General features: G+C 41.9%; 1 protein-coding gene across 2 annotated transcripts in view; it reads right to left on the bottom strand.

The window, feature by feature from the left end:
- The window catches only part of wnk2 (WNK lysine deficient protein kinase 2), a 41,440-nt gene extending 24,169 nt beyond the window's left edge, over positions 1–17,271 (bottom strand). Inside the window, exons 1-9 of one of the 2 annotated variants that reach the window (XM_080423691.1) lie at positions 15,911–17,271; positions 9,261–9,433; positions 8,922–9,142; positions 7,681–7,838; positions 6,620–6,708; positions 5,801–6,020; positions 4,051–4,318; positions 1,709–2,028; positions 664–1,560 (exon numbers count right to left, since the gene is read on the bottom strand). In XM_080423691.1, the coding sequence (XP_080279817.1) occupies positions 664–1,560; positions 1,709–2,028; positions 4,051–4,318; positions 5,801–6,020; positions 6,620–6,708; positions 7,681–7,838; positions 8,922–9,142; positions 9,261–9,433; positions 15,911–16,645 (3,081 nt within the window). In that variant the 5' untranslated portion in view covers positions 16,646–17,271. The remainder of the gene's footprint in view (positions 1–663; positions 1,561–1,708; positions 2,029–4,050; positions 4,319–5,800; positions 6,021–6,619; positions 6,709–7,680; positions 7,839–8,921; positions 9,143–9,260; positions 9,434–15,910) is intronic. The other variant, XM_080423692.1, reaches the window with a different exon arrangement.
- Positions 17,272–21,501: the final 4,230 nt, after the last annotated feature.

Below are 21,501 nucleotides of genomic sequence, written 5' to 3'. Positions count from 1 at the left end.
ACAGTAATGTTAACCACATTAACCCCCTGGCATCTCTATTTTGGGGCAAATGCTTCAAAAAATTGATCAATATTTTTTCAAGTATTTAAAAAGAAATATATAAAAATATAAGAAAAACATAACACAAATAGCAGATCAAGAAGCTCACAACGCGTTGCAATGCGATACGTTGTGAGCTTGTAGATGTAGCTATTTACGCTATTTGTCATATGACAAAGTATAGACCGCTAGAGAGTGGAATTACACTATTACATATATGCAACCGATTGATCATGCAAGTTTTTGTATTTTAAGGCAGTGACAATCATCAGCAGAAAACAGAAGGCAGATAGTGATTCACTTATAGCAGTTGGCAGGGTCCTAAAATGGAAATTATAGAACCCCCCCCCCCCCCTTTATAACAATTTTATGCTATTAGACAGTAGTTTACTATCCAGTCTTACACCTCTACCCATCAAAGCCAGAAACTCCTACAGAAAAAGGGGAAAATCTTGATTGTGGTTTAAGCAAGGGCAGAGTTCAGCTGCGGTGATTTTGGTTCTCATCATTCAAGATGCAGAGGAAGCGGAGCGAGGCATTTGGCAGAACCAGAAGAGGACCAAGCGCCAGGCCCCTGCAGGTACAACAGGCTGCCCGTGGCAAAGGCTCCCATCTCTCACCTACCATTGGACCAGGTCTGTCCTCCATGTTGTGTGAGCATAACGGCAGTTTGCTGTCCAGGCGGGGGCTAAACAAGAGCGGCATGCTTCGACTCTGCTCGGTGCGCTCGAGCACAGAGGGGGCGAACCAGCCGACCTCCCAGTTGAGGTGCGTCGGGTGGTGTGCTCCCTTTTCAGGGAGGTTGAGCGGGCTCGTCCTGCGGCTTACAATGTGGTGGAGGCATTGGTCAAGAAGAGAGAGGTCCCCGCTTCCATACAGACTCCTTGGGGACAAGGCGAGGGGAGACAGTGGGGCAGGATGTGACGGTGAGGTCACCATTGGGGGCGAAGACGCTGGACTGATTAACACTAAGGGAGAGGGTGGAGCCCTGAGAGAGGACTTATAGACTGGAGAAGGCCGTGGTGGTGCCGGGGGAAGAGGGGGCATGTGTTTGTGTCCCAGAGAGCCACCAGCATTAGTCCTGTCCCCCAGCGGGAGAGACGTACAGGCCTTGCAGTGGCGGTGGGGCTGGGTGCCAAGCAGAGGGCTCAGACGCAGCTCTGACGGGCGTTTTAAGGGCAGGGAAAGGTGACCTGCGTTGGAGTGACTTGCTAAATCATGATAGGAATGATGATGTTGATGATTATGAGAGGACAAGAGAGGACGTTGAGGGTAATTATAATCTAGATTGCGAGCGGCACTGAGCACTGAGCTGTCGTGGCCATCTGTGCACCCTGGTGGAGACAGGTCCTGCATGGAACAGCAGCTTGACTGAGGGTTCGTATTCCTCGGGAGAGAGTGGGTCCTATACCGCAGCATCTCAAACAAGGGGGCACTTCCATGCCTTAAGCACCCCGAGCTCTCTGTGACGAGAGAGGCCGCCTGAGATACGAGATATAAGGGCTCACTGGAGTGCCGCTGCTTGGGTACAATTTTGATGAAAGGGAAAAAATATAATTTGCTTGTTATTTTACAACATTTCTGACAGAAAACATGGCAAACATTGGGGGGAGATTAATGGAGAAAATGTTACAATGAGAGAATAACACGAACTGAGCCGGTCACTCACTGTTTGAGACGTGTACAGACCCTGGAGCAGATGTGCTGCAGGCTGTGGATAGGATCCCTGTTGTTGTAGTTGACCGCTGATTTGCTGGTACACTGCCTGGTGCGGATGTGTGAACGCTTGTGAGTAGTTTTCTTGCGAAAGCTGCGCCGCGGGCTGCTGGTACGACCCTGGGGGTAGCTGAGGTTGGGGCTGTGCAGGGGGGGGACTGTACATAATCTGAGCTGTGGAAATGGGCTCTGGAAGTGACTGGTAGGTGGCACTTAGACCTAGACCGTTGAGATTGTCTGTTTGCATGAGGGTAGACACCACTCCACTGTCAGCTGGAATAACAAGGAATAGAGCAGGGTAAAATTTACAATGCAATAAAAGGCAGAGGAGAGATTAAGGAATGTGGATTATTATGGCCTCATTACAATTCAGAAGCTGGATCATGACTCATACTGTAGCTCAGTGTTTTCCAAACCTTTTGGCTCAAGTCCCAAAAGAGAAATTAGACGTTTTCCCGGGACCTAAAATAGTTAATGTAGCAGATCTACAAGCATCGGCTATTTTCACTACTTCTTAAACTTTATAATTTATTTATTAATGGAAATTATTAGATTTTTTCATTTTATTTATGATATACTTTTGAAAAATGTTGGAATTGTTTTTAATTAATGAAAAGTTGTGTTTTTTTGTTTAAACGTTTTCATTTCATTTCATTTCATTTTATTTTGTTTCGCATATGGTAGTGTAATTACAGTTCACACAATTCATAATTTCAATAATTCCTTAAATCACATACACCCATGAGCGAAAAGGAGCAGGAAGAAGAATACATTCTTATTAATACCTGCCCCCTATCCAATTTAAAAAAATATATATATATCCTTGATGATCGGCGCATACCACCAGTACCTGCACTAACATGCAAGTTTAAACAAAACCAAAAAAATAAATAAAAAAGCAAAAACGAGCAACAAAACAAGCAACAAATGAACAAACATATAAAGTAAACAAAACACAACAACAAAAGATAACTCCAAAGTCAAATCCTTTCCTATTCATCTTCTTCATATTGTCTAATAAAAAAAAATGTATACCATTTTTTTAATTGATAAATATTTGTACAACATTTTAAGTCAGTGTGGAGCGAATTCCACATTCTGATTCCTACAACTGAAGGACACATTTGCCTTTGAGTGGTTCGTGCAAACTGATGCTTAAAATCATATTTCCTCCTACTGTCCCCACTTTCTGAACTACATTCAAACAGCTTTTGTACATTAGCTGGCAGCGTTTTGCTTTTTGCCCTAAACATGATTAATAGTGTCTGTAGCTTCACTATCTCTTCAAGTTTCAAAACTCTTGAATGTATAAATAGTCTGTTTGTGTGTTCTCTATAATTGACATTATGCATGATTCTTACCGCTCTCTTCTGTAGTATGTATAATGGTTTTATGGTAGTCACATACGTATTCCCCCATACTTCAGCACAATAACTGAGGTATGGTGAAATAAGTGAGCAGTATAGTAATCGCATTGACACATAATCTAACACATGTCTTACTTTATTTAAAACAAAAATGCTCTTCGAAATCCTTTTTTTAACATGTGCTATATGGGGTTTCCATGTTAATTTGTCATCCATTATTACTCCCAAAAATTTAAATTCTGATACTCTTTCAATTGCCACTCCATTTATAGATATTAACACCTCGTCATCCTTTTCCCGATTACCAAAAATCATAAACTTCTTTTTTTCCAGATTTAACGATAACTTGTTTTCATCAAACCATTTTTTCAGTTTTGTCATTTCATATACAATGCTTTCAGCTAATTCTTTTAAATTATATCCAGAGCAATGGAAATTTGTGTCATCTGCGAACAAAACAAATTGTAACAATTTTGACACGTCACAAATGTCATTAATGTACAAATTAAAAAGTTTTGGTCCTAAGACAGAACCTTGTGGAACCCAAAAATCTTTTGAAATATATATATTTTTTATTTATCTATTTAGAAGGGGATGTCTGATAATGACATCAAAGAAAAGGACCCGCACACTGTCTGGAACTTGCAAAAAGAAATTGCTCCTCTTTATTCGATGTTTCGGCCGTTAGACCTTCATCAGACAATTTATTTATTTAGGAAACGGAAAAAAGGAGATATTTACTTGCGACCCAAAAAATTGGTCCGCGGCCCAAAGATGGGCTCTGACCCACTGTTTGGGAAACAGTGCTGTATACCGGACTCATTGGTGTGATTCACAATCTTAAGTACCCGTTGTAACACACAGATCTGATTCACGACTCCTCTGTGTGTTAAGTGTACATTATGGAGGTTATAACAGGTTCTCTCACATGTGGTAATGGTGGTGACTGGCAGGGTGCTCAGCACGGTAGGCTGCTCGGCCTCCATCTCCTCGCTGTCTGCCATGGCCAGGGCGACTCCCTGTGGTATCCCCGTGCCGGGCACCTGCAGGAGGTTCTGCTGGGCGCTCTTCACCGCAGGGCCCTCCCTCTCTCCCGACGGGAACCGCGCACGCCTCCATTTAATGAGAGCCACGCGGTCTCGGATGGACTTCCCCACTATCTTCATATCGCTATCCAGGAAGAAGCCGGAGTCCACCTGCAGGACACGTGGGAAATGTTCAGTTAGGATTCTGCATGAACTACGCTAGTCAAACTGAAAAGCGAGTAGATACAGTACATCAGTGAGTTTACTTGATTCCAGTGCTCACACCACAAAAGATTACCCAGTTTCCTAGAGCAGTGGTTTTCAACCAGTGGTCCGGGGACCACAAGTGGTCCTTGAGGGGGTTCCAGGTGGTCCACAGCTAAATGATGGAGAGTTGGTAACGAAATGGACCCTTATAGATCTTTAACTCTTAAGAATGTAAAATGAAACCCAATCAACCCTTACGGGTCCATTTTGTTTCAGTTTACACTCTCAAGAGTAAAATTATTGTTAAACATCCTAATTTACAAGAATTCTACACAATTAGAGAATGTATAAGAATTGTTATTTTGATCAACGTTTGCCTGTCATCTCTCCTATGGAACCAACATCAATACAGCATGAATTGTGGACAAAATCTTATCCAACGATAACAAAATATTCTACGTTTTGGGTCTGAGAGTCTAAATCTCATCAAATGGTGGTCCGTGGCTCAAATGCCGATAAATAATGGCCCTTGAAGTGAAAAAGGTTGAAAAGGGTTCCTTTATTTAAGTCTGAGGATAATTGGGTCAGTGACTCTAGCATTCAGAATCAAGTTACATATTATTTGTCACTGTCTGTCAGACAGAAAACTCCATATTTCATCTTTTTATGTTTTCTTTTTTATTAATGCCTGTTTTATGCTTCTGTGGTATGACATTGTCATGAAAAAGTAGTGAAAATTGCCAATCTACAAGCTCATAACCTGTAATTTACTTAATGTGACCACTGATGAGCCCTAAGTTGCGTCACATCTAATCAAAGGGGCCAAAGGTAGTGCTGTAATTGGATAAAGGCACTACTATATACAGTAAGTGCACCATTTACCATTTAGAGGGGGCATACCATGAGACAGACAAGTTAAGCCTGATTTAATCATAGTTGTGTGCCGCTGACGCGTACCAAATATAGCCGATCTACAGGCTCAGAGGTTGTAGATCGGCTATTTTCGGTGTGCAACACACCGCACAACCAAGTATAAATCAGGCATTACTTTTATTATCCTCTCAACAATAGGAGCCAGCTGCTGGGGAAATGGTAGAACATAGCGTGCAAGCAGAGCAGCCTGTCCAGCACAGCAAAAGTCAAGGTTACCAGAGAACAGTCTGGAGAACAAAGCATCTATTCATTGAGACACCACAAAGCCTCAAATCCAAGTCAGTGGCTAAGTCCATGATTCATAATCTATCTCATTTAGATTCACCAATTACAAATAAGAAATGGCACATAATAAGTTTAATAGTTTGTAACGGTACTGTAATTCAAATGAAAACTGTTGGACTTCAGTGACTTTGCTTTACACTTGACTGATACTGATACGTATGTAGTATGAGTATGTATAATAATTTCCAAAATACAATATTTGCACAATTACTGTTTCTCCTTGTGTACCATTTCTTGGGCTACGAGCTCTGGAACCTCCTTCTCTAGGTCAAAGTTGAACTCAATGGCCCCAGTATCCTTGTACTTTCCCTTCAGCTTTTTAGGATCTTCAACCCATAGCTTCAGAGCAATGGACGATATACTCCCATCATCCTCTTCGGCCAGCTCCACCCTCACACCTGTGTCCTCCGCAAAGTAGGCGTGGTTCAGGAGCTCCTTGATGGTGTACCTGCAGACGACACACAAGCAAGCACACCGCTGCTGAACAGTACAAAGTTCACAGTGTCAGTAAAGGAATTATGACAACACACAGAAGCGTCAACAGTAGCCGAGCCAAATACTGGCACCAACGTCATGCTTCTGTGACAGAGAAACATAAACAACGATGGAAACTCTCTTGTCAGGGGCAACCTCTGTCTAAATGCATGAGGCCCCTGACCTCTAACGCTTGATTTATGCAACGGCAACAGAGTGTCGTGTTCATGGAGATTTTTTTGTTTTTGTCTCATTCCTAAGTCAATAATTTGATGACCGGCTGAAAGATGCTAATGTATCCGGTAGGAGACTCAAAAAGTCTCCTTTGAGTCTCCTACCGGAGAGACCGCCGGTCATCAAATTATTGGCTTAGGAATGCGACAAAAACAAAAAAATCTCCATGAATTCAATGCTTCATGGGGTGTGTAATTGATAGAAAATAAGTATTGTTTTGGGTGAACTGCTTCTTTAAATACATTAGTTCTGTCATACAACACTTGGAAGCCGAAGCAAAAATCTGTCTTGGGTATGTGACTGCCTCCAAAACCCAGTTATAGGGCCTGATCAACTCACCTTTCCACCGGTTTGTGACATATACACTCGCCAATGGTTTCCTTAATCTCTGGGTCGCTAACTTTACAGAAGCTGGCAGGTTTCACTCCCTGGAGATAAAAGGCAAAGAATAACAAAGTGTTATGTGAACACAGACAAAACAGCCACACTCAGCCTGTGACCTGCATTCCCTGTTAAAGAAACAGCATTGTTTCGTTGTAAGACTAACTGATAAGGACAGACTTCCCATGCAGTGCTGTTTATATTCCTGGCAGAGATCTCCAGAATTATGACAATGCTACGAAGGAGTCTCTATGACAAATCTGGGTTTAGATAAATGATCTTGTCTGCCGTAGTCTTATATACAGTAATAGTTCAAATCAGGGTCCCCACACATTTTTAGCAATGAATTTCCAAAACTTTTCCAAAACTTTTCCAGAATATTTAGCCCAATTTCCAGGCCTATATAACAATCATTCAGCGCAATAATGTGTCTCTTACTCCTATGTAGAATGCCCAAAGATAGGCAGTGTAGCAAAAATAAAGCATAGAATATAGAATAGTACAATTTCATTCAAAATTTCGTGCAAAATTAGGGCATAGCTCAATGGAAGACTCATTATGGCATACGTATGACTTATTTTATTTAAATAATATATGCCATCACACAGCCCGTTCGGCGAAAAACTACTTATGTTACATATTTCGTGTAATGTTATACATGTTTATGAAAATGTTTTGTATAACAAAATCTGTGTAACAAAATCAATAGCCAAAAACAATGCATAGCCAAATATTTTTCCAGGACCCTTGATAAATTCCAGGACCTTTGATCAATTCCCAAACTTTTCCAGTACTGGATAATTTTTTTTTCAATTTCAAAATATTTCCAGGAATTTCATGACCGTGGGGACCCTGTCAAATGTACTTGCTTGTATAGTGTGATAATTTATGCGTAATAAATAAGTAATCATACAAAACGATGCATGCTGAAGAACATTTGACATTTGAGGCGACATTTGATTTTCTTCCAGCAATGCCCCCCAGGCCAGCGATTTTAACTGTAATGACCATGAACTCACGCTGGTGACTTTGCGGTAGATCTGAGCAGCATTTTGACACTCAGAATAGGGATACTCTGAGGTTGCCATCTCGAGCATGCACATCCCAAAGGCATAGACGTCCACAGCCTCATCGTAGTGCTCCTCGTACATCTCTGGAGCCATGAACTCTGGGGTGCCTGCATGGGGAATACAGTCAACAGGGGATCACATCATACCAGTGGTTCTCAAACTTTTTGATTTTAAGGACCCCCATAACTCTCAGAGTTAAGGGTCCATTTGGAACCCCCTCAAGGAACCCTGAGGGTCCCTCGACCCCAGTTTGAGAACCACTGCATTATACAGCCATAAAGGATTCTGAAGATTCAAACACAGACAGTGTGGCAGAGGTAAGAATTTCAGCAATTGATTTGGGGGCTAATTACAAACGATTAAAAGTCAGTGCTTACTGCTTGGTAATGTTAAAAACCCACAACCCAAGACAGAAATGATGGAGTAATCATGGACTCAGACCTGAATTTCAACAGCTACATTAAGACAATTAATTACAAAGTCAGCCTACTATCCCCTTAATGTCGTGGATGTCTCAGCAGGATTTAAAACAACTAGGCCATGCATTCATGTTCAACAGACTCAACTACTGTAACGGGGTCTTCACAGGTCACCCTAAAACATTATCAGACAGTTGCAGTTGATTCAGAATGGTGCTGTTTGAGTCCTTACTACTAATACCAAGAAAGTGGATCATATCGCTCCAGTTCTCAGATCTTTACACTGGCTTCCTGTCTGTGAAAACATTGATTTCGAAATATGACTTGGTTTATAAAGCATTGAATGGTTTAGGGCCAAAAATACATTTTGCTACATCACAAACCATTCAGACTTCTCAGTTTGTCTGGGACATGTCTGCTTGATGAACCCAGAGTCAGAACTAAATGTGCAGAAGCAGCATTCACTTTTCTTTGCAAGACATATCTAGTACAAACACAATCATGCAGGTTTGCTACAACTCTCAGTTATTTTAAATCAAAGCTGTAGACTTCCGTTTGCCGCTGCCTTTTTGTTGTGGTTTGTGATTTGTTTCTTGTGCCCTGTAATTTTATTATCTTCTTTTCCTGTATTATTCTAACCTATTCTATCTTAATTGCATTCAAATGCCCTTTTACAATTCATACAATTCAAAAATGTATACAGTGTAAACAAGAATCACATTGTTTGCATTCCAACCACTAACAGATCAGATTACCAACCGATAAACTAACCAATGACACTTTTAGCGAAGGATGTCCTCTTTAGTGTGGCCAGTCCCAGGTCTCCTATTTTCACAGAACCCGTTGGGCCTGTGATGAAGATATTGTCACACTTCAGGTCTCGGTGGATGATTGGTGGCGTCCTCGTGTGGAGGAAGTGAAGGCCTTTTAGAATCTGTCTGCACCAGCTTCTAAGAACCTTTGGCTTCATCACCTTAAAGCGCTTCAAATACCTGTAGGAAGACAACAGGCCAACACGACCTCTTGAGAATCCCATAGATCACCATGGTTTCTGTGAAATATTTGCTTTGACTAAGATGTCCTGTAACACAGATGCAATCATTGACTCACGTCTTTAGTGTCCCTGAGGTCATCAGCTCTGTCACCAGAACAATACACTTCTTCCCTTTCACTGGTGATTCCCAGAAGTCATAAAAGCGCACAATGTTGGGGTGCTGGAGGGCCTTCAACATTTCCGCCTCTTCTTTGAACCTTTGTCTCTCTGCTTTAGACAATTTTCGTTCCTGAGGGAAGTGGGAAAAAACATCAAATCAATACCCAGGCTTGCACAAACACTCATTTGGCATTATCTCAGAGCTTTACTGAGGAGATGCTTGGGAAATCTGTTCAAATTTAACATAGGGGTGCATGACTGCCCAAAATCAAAGTTGATTATTCTACTTTTGTAATCTTTTTTTGGGGGGGGATTTTATTTAGAAACATTGTTTGGGGGATGTTTTTCTTTCTTTCATCAACTGACAAATATGACACCATTCACCATCCTACCTTACAATAACAGCATTGCATTTGCCTATCAACCAGTTTTTAGATATAAACAAAGACAGTACCATGTGCATCTTTTTCATTATTGTAACAAAACTATTAAGAAAACAAAAGCTTCAACAGTGAATTTATTCTGGTATCCTCATGAATTTGTTCTTCTATAGCCTAGCCTACTAGCCTTGTACATTAGCTAACATGACAATGCTAATGCAGAACAGAAACATTATTACACCCATACTAGGCATACTCTAAAATGTAGTTACTATAGGCAGGCTTTGGAGGACAGGATAGCCTTTGCACACAGAAATAGAAATAGCGTTATTAAAAATATATGTTTTTGATAATACATTTTTACCATCAAAAACGATAAAATAATCGGTTATTCTGACCCATCCCTATTTCCTCACAATGTTTCTCTTCCCTAACCACATCCCTATTATGGGCAGGTCATGATAGACAAACATTCTGCGAAAATAGGCAAATATGTTCGGCAAAGAGATTTGGAGGTTAAGATGGAGGCATGTAACTCGCACGTGTAAGTCTATTTGGATAAGAGCGTCTCCTAAATGCCTAAATTGTAAATTGTGTGTCAGTTTCACTGGCCTCCAACTAACAGGAAGTCCACCATTCTCTTCATCGTCCCGATGAGCCCATGTGTTGCAGAAGCAGGGCTCTGTCAGACCTGGCTGTCACTGTACTGTATGTTTGGAGTGACTACAAACAAACTTGGTATTTTGAGTGAGTGAAGCATAGGGGCCTGTAGTCATCTTCTACCTGCTGTGTATAAAACATGAAGCACTGTAGCACCCAGGGTTCCATTTGTAAAAAAAAAAACTGAGGGGAGCACATTTTCTATGTATTCTATTTCCTATTTACTTCGTTGTATGACAGCGATAGCGAAAATAGGCAATCTAAAGCTCACAATGCGTTACAAAAATAGCACATCCACTAGCTCACAACGCATTGTGATGTGACGCTTTGTGAGCTAGATCTGTAATTGTTTATACAAGAAAGAAAATTGACACATTTAGAAAATTTGCTGGAAATAGGGACGTCAGGATTAATGGAGTGTTGTTGTTTTATATTAAAGTGTTAAATTGTGATATTATCAAACATAATGTCAAACATATCAGACAGTCTACATTTCCTAAAAGGAAATGCATGTTCTTAATTCAGTATGACCAGAAGGTCAAACATATCCCCACCGGCCAAAAAAATATATGAATATAGGGCGAATATCAAAAGCAAAGGCATGGATCTCCCCCCATCCCCCCAGCAAATCCATCCCTGGTAACACCTTTATGTGAAGATACATAACATTTTCAGGAAGAAAGGGCTCATCATAAATTGGATATTTTTCATGATCAACTATGTTATATTGTGTCATGTTATGTCAATATTATTTCATTTTATTTGCTATAGACTTTTGTCATAAAATCATGGATTGGGACTGTAAGTCTTACCTCTCTGGGTGTACGGTCTGGGTGAATGTGCACACATGCTGGATCAATATTTGTGCACCCACCTACCTTCCCTGAGCTGTTGTATAAATAGTAAACGGCTGACATTTCTGTTTCTCTTTGGTCAGCTTGTCAGATACAGCCCATAGCTTTGACACCAAGGAATGCCACTTAACCTCCTGATTTTCTCTTTCCTTCTATCTAGTATCCACATTTTAATGGAAACAATGATTGTGTGTCTGTGTGTGTGTGTGTGTGTGTGTGTGTGTGTGTGTGTGTGTGTGTGTGTGTGTGTGTGTGTGTGTGTGTGTGTGTGTGTGTGTGTGTATATATATATATATATATATATATATATATATATATATATATATATATATATATATATATATATATATATATATATATATTGATATATATTGATATATATATATATATATATACTCAGTAATGAGTATTATGTACATCGATGTGCAGCCCCCTGGCATTGATTATTGACGAATGCTGCAGTCATGTTTCAATCGCAGCCCATAGTGACCTATGCAGTGTATACCCTGCCTTGCATCTTAGATTACGGCTAGCTAGTAAGCAATCTAACTACCACGACAATGCTTATTCTTCTTGGGAGGTGGCTTTTATCTGACTATCAAACTGATGCTCCGATGCTAAGAGGTGAGGTAAGGACACAAGGGAGAGTGTGAACTGACAAAGATCCAAACAGGGTGTGGCATTTACGGTATAGCATCGGCTTTAACGTGATCCCAAAATAAATAATAGTGATTTAAAAAACGAGGCAGCAAACCGCAACAAAAGAAACAGCATTGATACATGTCTAATGGAACGGTTTAGACTGTCCTAAGGAACTATGTTGTGCACTGGGATACTGGGTCTATTTCTTTTATCCTCAGCTGAACCCACCCTTTCCCCCCCGCCTTCATTCTCTCCTTTTCCTCTCCAACTATCTCTGCTGCAGGAGGCTTGCATCAGCGCGATACACTCTCCAGTCACATCTGCTTGGTAATACCACGGGGGGATGTATTCTCATATAGTATTCCTAACAATACTGCCCAAGACGGTCCAAATAATATGTAAACCTGTCAAATAAAAAGGTCTACATTAAACTGATCCAAAGCATTCTCTGCAGCGACAGAATTTTGCAGTGTCATTCGCTCATCTCAAACACTACAGCAGAGCAGATGTTTGAGCAGCATAAATGTTCACAAAGAGTAGTCAGACTGACTGTTTGGTCACGACATCAGTCATCATCTTCTCTCTTATGAATCTTAATTAACCCATCAACACTGTAAAATATGTGTTCATTTAACTCTGAGTATTCAAATGTAACCAAATGGTCCCACTCCCACAATAAGGGTCCATTTGGTTAGATTTCAGTTATGGATAAATTAACACAGGATTTTACCGTGTGCACCTACCGTTTCACTCGTCTTCATTTATCTTAGACACAGTGATAAATAAATGCACACAGCCATCACAGCGGATAAATAAAGGCTGTATTTTCATTGTAGAGGGACTTTGGCACAGAGGCAATGAAGGGCAGGGTCTCATCTCAGGGGATGGAATAAAGGCTGAATCATCCTTGGATCTTCCTATAGGAACCAAGCCACCACAATTCAAGTTATACTGCATCAAAGTGCTAACCGATATGGAACAGGAAATGTGCCCATCTTTAATTCCACCATTTGGCTGGTCTGAAACATTCTTCATTCTTATCTGTCTCAATTATCTATGTGTGACAATGATGTACTGTACTGTATTTGTGTGTCAGGATTAGGGTTAGCCCCACCCAACCCTGTGTGGGAGGTTTCTTCAACAAACACAACGCTGTGCTATTCAAAACTAGCCTGGCATGGCCCGGACGGTTGGCGTAACCGTCTGGGCACCTAGGCTGGTAATCCAGCCTGACAGCATGTCACGGGTTCGACTCTCGAACCCGACGACCTTTGCTGCGTGTCACCCCCCCATCTCTCTCCCCATTTCCTGTCAGCCTACCTAATATCAATAAAGGCAGAAAAAGCCCAATATAATATCTTTTAAAAAGTAGCCTAGCTTTTTTTTTTGCAATGGCAGATTCTTCTGGTTTCCAGGCTAATTCAAAAAGTGACGCCAAACCATAGACATCTAGATGAAAGACGTAAACTCAACACTCTTGAGGTGGTTGCAGTTTTGAGGTACACTGTAGTTAATTTAAGTAGTAAAGTAAGCACAATGAAATAGAGGTTTAGGCTATATTATCTATGGGCCCTATCTTGCGTGGCGCCTTATCCCTTATTTGGCATTCTTTTGTATTTTGAAAAACATATTAAAATAGTAGCCAATCTACAAGCTCATAACGTGTAGACGTAGATCGCCTATTTTCACTATTTTAAAATGTTTTTCAAAATACTGACAAATGCCTCCAAGATAGGGCTCTAACCTATTGTGCCATATACGCATTTTCACAGCGCAGGGTCGGCCATTTGCAGCTGCACCAGAACAGGTAGAGGTTCTGGGTTCAGTATTTTGCTTAAAAGATGCTTTGTCAATAAATGACAAATGTGCTTCAGGGACTGACCCTGGCATATTTTGGTTACAGTAAAGGCTCTCTTAACCCACTCTTCCTACTTTTCACTAGTTAAATACCACTTTATTTGAATGACATAGAACAACAGATGTGGAACAATTCTAGAAAACACACGCCCGTATTTAAACAATCAACAGCTACAGTACCAACATAGTCAGTCAGTTACATACTTGCCTGACTGGAAAGATCTTTCTACACAACTGTCAATGTATTGTGTGATCTGTCTATGTCTATGATCTGTCTATGTATTGTGTATTTATGTTATGTTTAGTGATATTATGTATCCTGATGGCTGCTTGGTACAAAATGAATTTCCGCAAGGACAATGAAGTATCTATCTATCTATCTTCTATATGGGCAACTAATAAAACTACTAGCCTAACTCCTGGGTTATGCTAGTCTGTATATCACATGGATAAAATGTCAGTGAGACTAATCATTAAAGGAGTAGTTCACACAAAGAAATTACTTATTTTTTATCAATTACAATGATGAAGCTTTGAATTCATGGAGATTTTTTAGTTCTTGTCGCATTCCTAAACCAATAATTTGATGACCGGCAGAGTCTCCGGTAGGAGACTTGCAGGGTCTCCTACTGGAGACATTAGCATCTTTCCGCCGGTCATCAAATTATTAGCCTAGGAATGTGACAAAAACAAAAAAATCTCCATGAATTCAAGGCTTCATGGGGTGTGTAATTGATAGAAAATAAGTAATGTTTTGGGTGAACTACTCCTTTAAATTACCAAAAGCACACAGATTAGTGAACCAATAAACTGCATGACTCCTGTGATTTCTCCGGAACCTGCTGCTACACTAAAAACTAACAATCCCCAACTTTTTACCACTTTGGGAAATTTAAATGTATCAGTTCATCAACAGAAACAAAAAAGAATGGTGATTATTGTATGAGTATATGAGTCGTAGCTGACAATGAGACATACATTAAGTATTTATAGGGAGGATAGCTTTGGATGCATTTACCTTTAACCCATTAAAACCGGGAAAGCATCTGTGTCATTTTTGCTTTTTGCGTTGGCTATTGAAAAATTGCAGATCTACAAGCTCACAGCGCGTCACTTCGTGCCGTGCTGCGAGCTTGTACATCTGCTATTTTTTTTTACATTTTACAAAACTTTTGAAAGTGTGAGAACTGATTTAGATTTAGAGATTTGTAGAATCAGCCTCAAGTCTTAATGGGTAATTCAACTAGGTCCTGCCTTTGCAAGCTCAAAATAGCCAAGTTACAGGAAACAGGCTCATAACATCATCTTTCCCTCTCTCTGTTTCTCAGGTGTATAGCCTACCGTCTCTAAAGCATTTTAGCAAACGAGCAAATTTGCAAAATGCAGTGCATTTAACATCCAGTGGATTAAGAGGGGGAACGCTACCCAGTTTGTATAACGATATAGATAAAAGTTAACAGTCCAGTCCTTCCCTTCAGTTTCCATGAGTCATGACCTACTGTATTCTCACTCTCCCACAGGGTAAAAAAGTGTTTTGTTTAGTGTTGTGTGTCCCCCCCAATCTGGTTGCAAAAAGGACAAGAGTATGTTACCATATGCTACTGATAACAAATAGACCAGAATGATACTCTGAAACTTCTGCACTATTCAGACATTTAGCGTAGGCCTACATATTAGTCATTTTCTATAAGTAATAGGCTGGGCTACAGTGAGTTGTGTTGTGTTGTGTTGTGTTGTGTTGTGTTGTGTTGTGTTGTGTTGTGTTGTTGTTTTGTGTTGTGTCCTGTTGTGTCCTGCTGTGTCGTGTTGTGTCGTGTCGCATTTTTGTCTTGTCTTGTCTTGTCTTGTCTTGTCTTGTGTAGTGTATTATTTTTTTGTCTGCACAGTCAGAAAGGCTAGTTGCCAACAAAAAGTAGACATATAGTAGGCTAAACAGTCGGTCAGTCTGTCTGTGACAACTGGACAGTATCCTATAACATATCATAGCATCTCCCTCTCTCTCTTCATAGTGTTTATACGGTAGGCCTATGTGGGCCAAGGCTATAGCCTACTATACTGAGTAGGACCTACTGAGTAAGGCTACTGGGTGAGACTAAGGGTTATAAAATGAAAACAAAACAATAAATAAAATATTAACATAAAATTAAGTCTGATATTAGATGTGATGTTTATCCTGATGATGATGATGGACTATGATTACCAGAGTCAACCCACCTGCAGTTCACACCACGCTACTTCGACCCACGTGTCGGTGTCGAGACCTTTATAGACCGTTTTAAAAGACCCTCTCCCGAGCTCAATGTCAAACTTGAGAAAGCGGCCCCCGGGTGAGGTGGACACCGCCTTCATGCCTGCCTCCTCCTCGTTCTCATCACTGCCAGCCTTCCCGGTGACATCAGACGACGATCCATCGACTCTATCCGTCTTGTGCTCCTCTGTTTCTGTTTCTATGCATGTGTCTGGTTTCTCCTCCTCATCCACTCCGCTCACCACGCTCTCCGTGGCGCCGCTATCTTTCTCCTTCAGTCCCGCGGCTCCTTCGCTCTCCGTGGTGCTCGAGTTCTCCAGAAGGAGAGCCCGGGACCGGGACCGGTTTCGATCCACGATCGTGCGCAGGTGAATGCTGACCACAGTGGGGCTGCTGTTGTTGACGGCGCACGTCTCCGGGTTGTCCATGGGCTGCTCGTCCGCGTCGGAGAACCACAGGCTTCGGCGGATGAACCGCCGCCGGACCATCCCTTGGTAATCCCCCGAGGTGAAGGGTCCGGCGCTGGGATCGCTGGCTCCTCGCAGGGTGGCATTCTCTATCATAAGGCTGTGATCTGCCCCGTTCTCGTAGATGGGCCTGCAGGCGCTCGCTTTGAGCTCTAGGATGTTAGGCACCGATGAAAATGTGGGTCCCCGTCCCAGTGCCGGTGGATCTGAGCCCGAGTCCTCTCCGGAATCCATCCCCAGTAAATGCTCTAAACACTTACCGGTGACATGCTTCAGAGAAGACCATCAACATCCTCCCACTAACAGGAGGAGAGCGTGCTGCCTTTGCCTGCAACACTCACATGCGATTATGACGCACTTCTTTGCCAGCATGGATAGCAGGCCTTGTTATGCAGTCTCTGACATATATTAAAGGATATCTCACATTATAAAACGTTAACACTTTTTAGACATGGGTCCCTTGATCCATCCCTGTCACGCGTCAATCCACTTGGGCTGCAGCAAGCAGCGGCGGTGCTGTTCAAGATGGGCTCGATGTCATTGCCACTTTAACCTATACGCCTATGATGACAGACACTGTTTACTAGGTTCCATGAAAATGTGATGCGTTCCGCGGCAGACCAATCCCTACCAGGGTGTTTACTAATCCCTCAGAACGGTGATCACGGGACTGCCAAATGCGCAGCTGTCATCCGATGTAAGCGTTATTCCATCCAGCCTCTGGTCTGGTGAATGTAAAAAAATTAAAAAAAAAAAGAATCAACTATGAGATGTGTGACCTCCATATTTCTGCATCGTTCTCTTAACTATAGCGTCAGCCTGTCTGCCACTACTTTAATGTGCTGTTGAGCGTTGTCCTGCAGCTGAATAGAAGCGTTATCAGATGGTGCTCACTGCGGCACAGTGGCTTCAGTGTGGAGGATGGAGGCTGCTGAGCACACAGCCAGGGCATCTCTCTCTCAGTAGGTCTGTCTTCCTCTCATCAAATGTCACTTCTTCATAAAGGTTTGGCAGCAGTGGACGTTTCCAGGGCTCCTGTCACAGTGACAGTCCCACCACCGTCACGCCCCTAGCAACAACACGTATCCAATAAGTGTGCACGTTTTTAGGCGGTACCCACTATCCTCAGTATCCTGGGTTGTCATGGATTATATTATACACACCACCTGCTCAGCGTGATCTAATATGAGAGTGACGACGCTAGCATTGACTCCCATCGTAAGAATGGAATGCGGAAATGCTTGTTCTATGTCAATGAAGAAGTTCCAATGTTTGGACAACTACAGCCCTTTGCGGCCCGCTTTGCGGCGAGATCAAAGCGTGTCGTAACCCTCTCTCTCTATGGGTCTGCACCTGCTCTGTCCGCCCGGTCCGCCCACAGCGTGACGCGGAAGACCTCCAATGGAGGAGATACATGAACGGAGGTCTGTCTTAATACAATTATCATCTCTGAAACCGAATTTCAAGATGATTGATAGACTACTTACAAAACAAGATCTTGCAAAATAACATTGTTAAACCATAGTAACTTAAGACATTCAAGGGACTCTTCTGGCAGGAAAGTTTAAAAAGCATTTAGTTATTGAGTGGCTATTTCACATTGGAAATATTAAAACAAAGGGGATAGGCTACACCCCCTGGGGAAAGCCTTCTTCAGGGTGTAACTTAACCCTTGTTAATACATCCCCCCTTTCATGGCGATTATTTGCAAAACACCTGAGTAGGAAGACAGTAGACTCACAGACAAGTGCAGAGTGACCACTAGGTGGCTGTACAAGATTTGTTATGAATGTGTGTGTGTGTGTGTGTGTGTGTGTGTGTGTGTGTGTGTGTGTGTGTGTGTGTGTGTGTGTGTGTGTGTGTGTGTGTGCGCGGGCGCGTGTAAAAAGAAAATAGAAAACATAAAATAATGTCCATCTACAACAACAAAGAATTGGAGCACATGCATCACCTATAAGAAAGGACTAAAGTCAATTTATTTATTTAGTCCTGGGTAAGCCTATACTGTACTGCATTTAATATACAGTATCACGGTAGTGAGGGCAACTATATGAAGAGGAGTTCCTCACTAGATGGAACACAATCTTGGAAGACGAGATGATACTTAATTATTAAATCACCAATCCCATATATGTGCCTCTATATGTGACTCTTAAATGATAGTGGATTTTAGATTTGTGTTTTATTTAATAGATTTTAAGATTCTGAACTTTTGATTATTAACAAGTTTTACATTGTAATCAGCAAAATAATTCAGTGTTTTAATGGCACCTGTCTTTTTAAACCTGTGATCATGCTGAAAGCTGAATAAACAAACATAAGTACCTGGTGGTACCAATGAAAAAGGGCGATGTGCATGAACTGTAGGAACTACAGAGGTATAAAGCTGATGAGCCACAACATGAAGCTATGGGAAAGAGTAGTGGAACCTAGCCTAGGAGAGGTGAAAATTAGCAGGCAGCGGTATGGGTTTATGCCAAGGAAGAGCACTACAGACACGCTGTTCGCCCTGAGAGTGCAATGGAGAAGTATAGAGAAGGTCAGAAGGAGTTAGACTGTGTCTTTGGGGACCTAGAAAAAGTATATGATAGGGTGCCGAGAGAGCAAGCGTGATCTGAGGAAATCAAGAGTGGCAAAGAAGTATGTCAGAATGTTGCATGATATGTATGAGCCTATGAGGACATGTGACAGTGGTGAGGAGTGCCGTAGGAGTGATGGACAGGTACAACGTACAAGGTGGCGGTGGGCCTACATCAAGGATTGGCTCTGAGCCCTTTCTTGTTCACATTGTGTAATAGACAAGTTGACAGATCAAGTGAGGCAGGAGGCACATAATCACAACATAGTGATTATGTAATGAGAGGAGGGAACAGGTTGAAGAGAAGTGGAATGAAAGTCAGCAAGATTAATACAGAATATGTGTGCGTGAACGAGGACAATGGAACGGTGGCACTGACAAAAAGACAGGAGGCGGAGCTGGAGGTGGCAGTCTGATGATTCTCATTAGGAGTGACAAGGAGGGACAAGATCAGAAATGATTAGAGGATCAGTCCAGGTGTGAATACACTGCAGTGAAAGAGGACATGCAGGTGGCTGGAGTGAGCGAGGAAGATGGAGAAAATAGAAGCTCTGCTTACATACAGTATATGAGTTTCTCTCTGCAATAATAGTTTAAGTCATTCACCCCCTCAAATGTCATGATTTCCTTCAACCATAAGACCATCTGTATTGATGTTTGCGGTAAAAAAAAAAAAACTAGCATCTGCCTCAATAACATGCTATCTAAATTACATTTGAACTTAAATTCAATTGGGAGTGAATCTGCAGTTCTAACTGCAATTGGGGTTTGTTCCACAGTTTGGGAGCCAGAAGGCAGAAGAGTCTGGGACGTGTGGAGCGTTGTCCCGGATGATCCGCATGTTTTAGCCACTATTCTGTGGAATGCCCTCCCCCAGCCCTAAAATCCCTAAATTCTCTTGCAAGATTTAAAAAGGACCTCAAATCATGGCTCCATCTTAACACCAACTGGTCTTAGTTGGACCCCTACCCCGGATAGCCCCCTCTGCTTTGGATTCCTCTCTCAGGGCACCTTCTTGTCCTATATGTACTGCTGTACATAGAAGGATCAAATCTTTGTTTCATGGTTGTTAGTGCAGTATGTTTGTGTGTTGTTATATGTCTCAAGGCGGACCACAATGGAAACAAGCAACGGCTACGACACTGTTGTGACTTTTTTTAAACTGCCAATAAAGTATACTATCTACCTATTTAGGGAAGGTTCCCTGTGTTCGCTGATCTGAGTGAGCGGGAGGGGTTTTAGGGTTGGATCGGGCTTTGAAGATATGGGAGTGTCCCTTTGGTTGCTTTTAGGCCAACATCATTGTTTTGTACTCTGTGCGGGCAGAAACTGGGAGCCAATGGAGGGAGCAGAGAAGGGGGAGACATGTGAGAATTTTGTCTGGTTGAAGACCAAGCGTGTTGCGGCATTCTGGATCTTTTAGAGGGGCTTAAGTGCACATGCTGGGAGGCCAGTAAGGAGGGAGTTACAGTAGTCAAGTATTGATATGACTGAGGTCTGGTCCTGGATAAGGAGCTGGGCTGAGTCCTGGGTGAGGAAGAGACAAGGTAATCTGTAAGGAGGCAAATAATCTGAAGCCTGTTCCCTAGGAAATGTTGCAAAGCTTTCAATTCATTGTTATGGTCAATATTGGTAAATAGGACTCTGCACACAAAGTTATCAAGACACTGTCAGCAGGAACTCTCATTTATCATAGGACCTCCAGAACATCAGTGGTGTACTGAATGTATGAGGACAAAATAATTGCGATTATCTCAAATAATTGCGATTAGGCGATTATGTAATAATTTGTGACAGGCCTATGTACGGCACTCAGGTTGCGAAGTGGTAAAGTGCCTGACCACCACCGTAGATGTTGTGAGTTTGAATCCACCACGAACACAATTGGTGCGTGTTTGGGGTAGGGAAGCCAGGCGGAATGGGTAATGTTTGTCACTGTGTGTATTCCTACGGGCTGGGTGGCACCTGTCAGCAGGGAGTGTTGGGTGGGAGGAGTAGGAGGGAGCCACGTCCTCCCGGTGAGGGCTCCTCACTGGCAGGTAAGCCAGTATAGGATACTACAGCAGTGACAACACAGAGAAATGTGTGTGGGGAGGAACAAATTGGCATAACAACTAAATTGGCGAGGAAAAGGGGTAAAAAGCAAAAAACAACAAATAAACAAAATAATCTATAAAATGTTACATTAAAAAAAGAATATTGATTAGGCTTTTGGCTGTGAATGGTCCTTGCATGAGTATCAGAGAAAATGCCTTGTTTTGGTATACTGCCAATTATATGTTTTGCAAAATACTTTATGATCACTGTATGTCTAAGGACTAGTTGAACCTCAATATTGCAATACACTGGATGCATGCCAGGATTAGGCCTCAAGGTAAGAATTTTACTTTATGTCCCAGCATAGAAGCTGCTGTCCCACAAACATACGCAAGGTGGTACTAATTAGCCTAACTAAACCGTGCTGTTCTGGTGGGAAATGGAATCACACACTAACATTAATATTTAAGTGCTT

The sequence above is a fragment of the Gymnoscopelus braueri genome (assembly GCF_963280865.1).
Source record: "Gymnoscopelus braueri genome assembly, chromosome: 3".
NCBI classification, from domain to species: domain Eukaryota; kingdom Metazoa; phylum Chordata; class Actinopteri; order Myctophiformes; family Myctophidae; genus Gymnoscopelus; species Gymnoscopelus braueri.
Note: the sequence above shows the minus strand (reverse complement) of the source record. Positions and strands in the feature narration are given on the sequence as shown.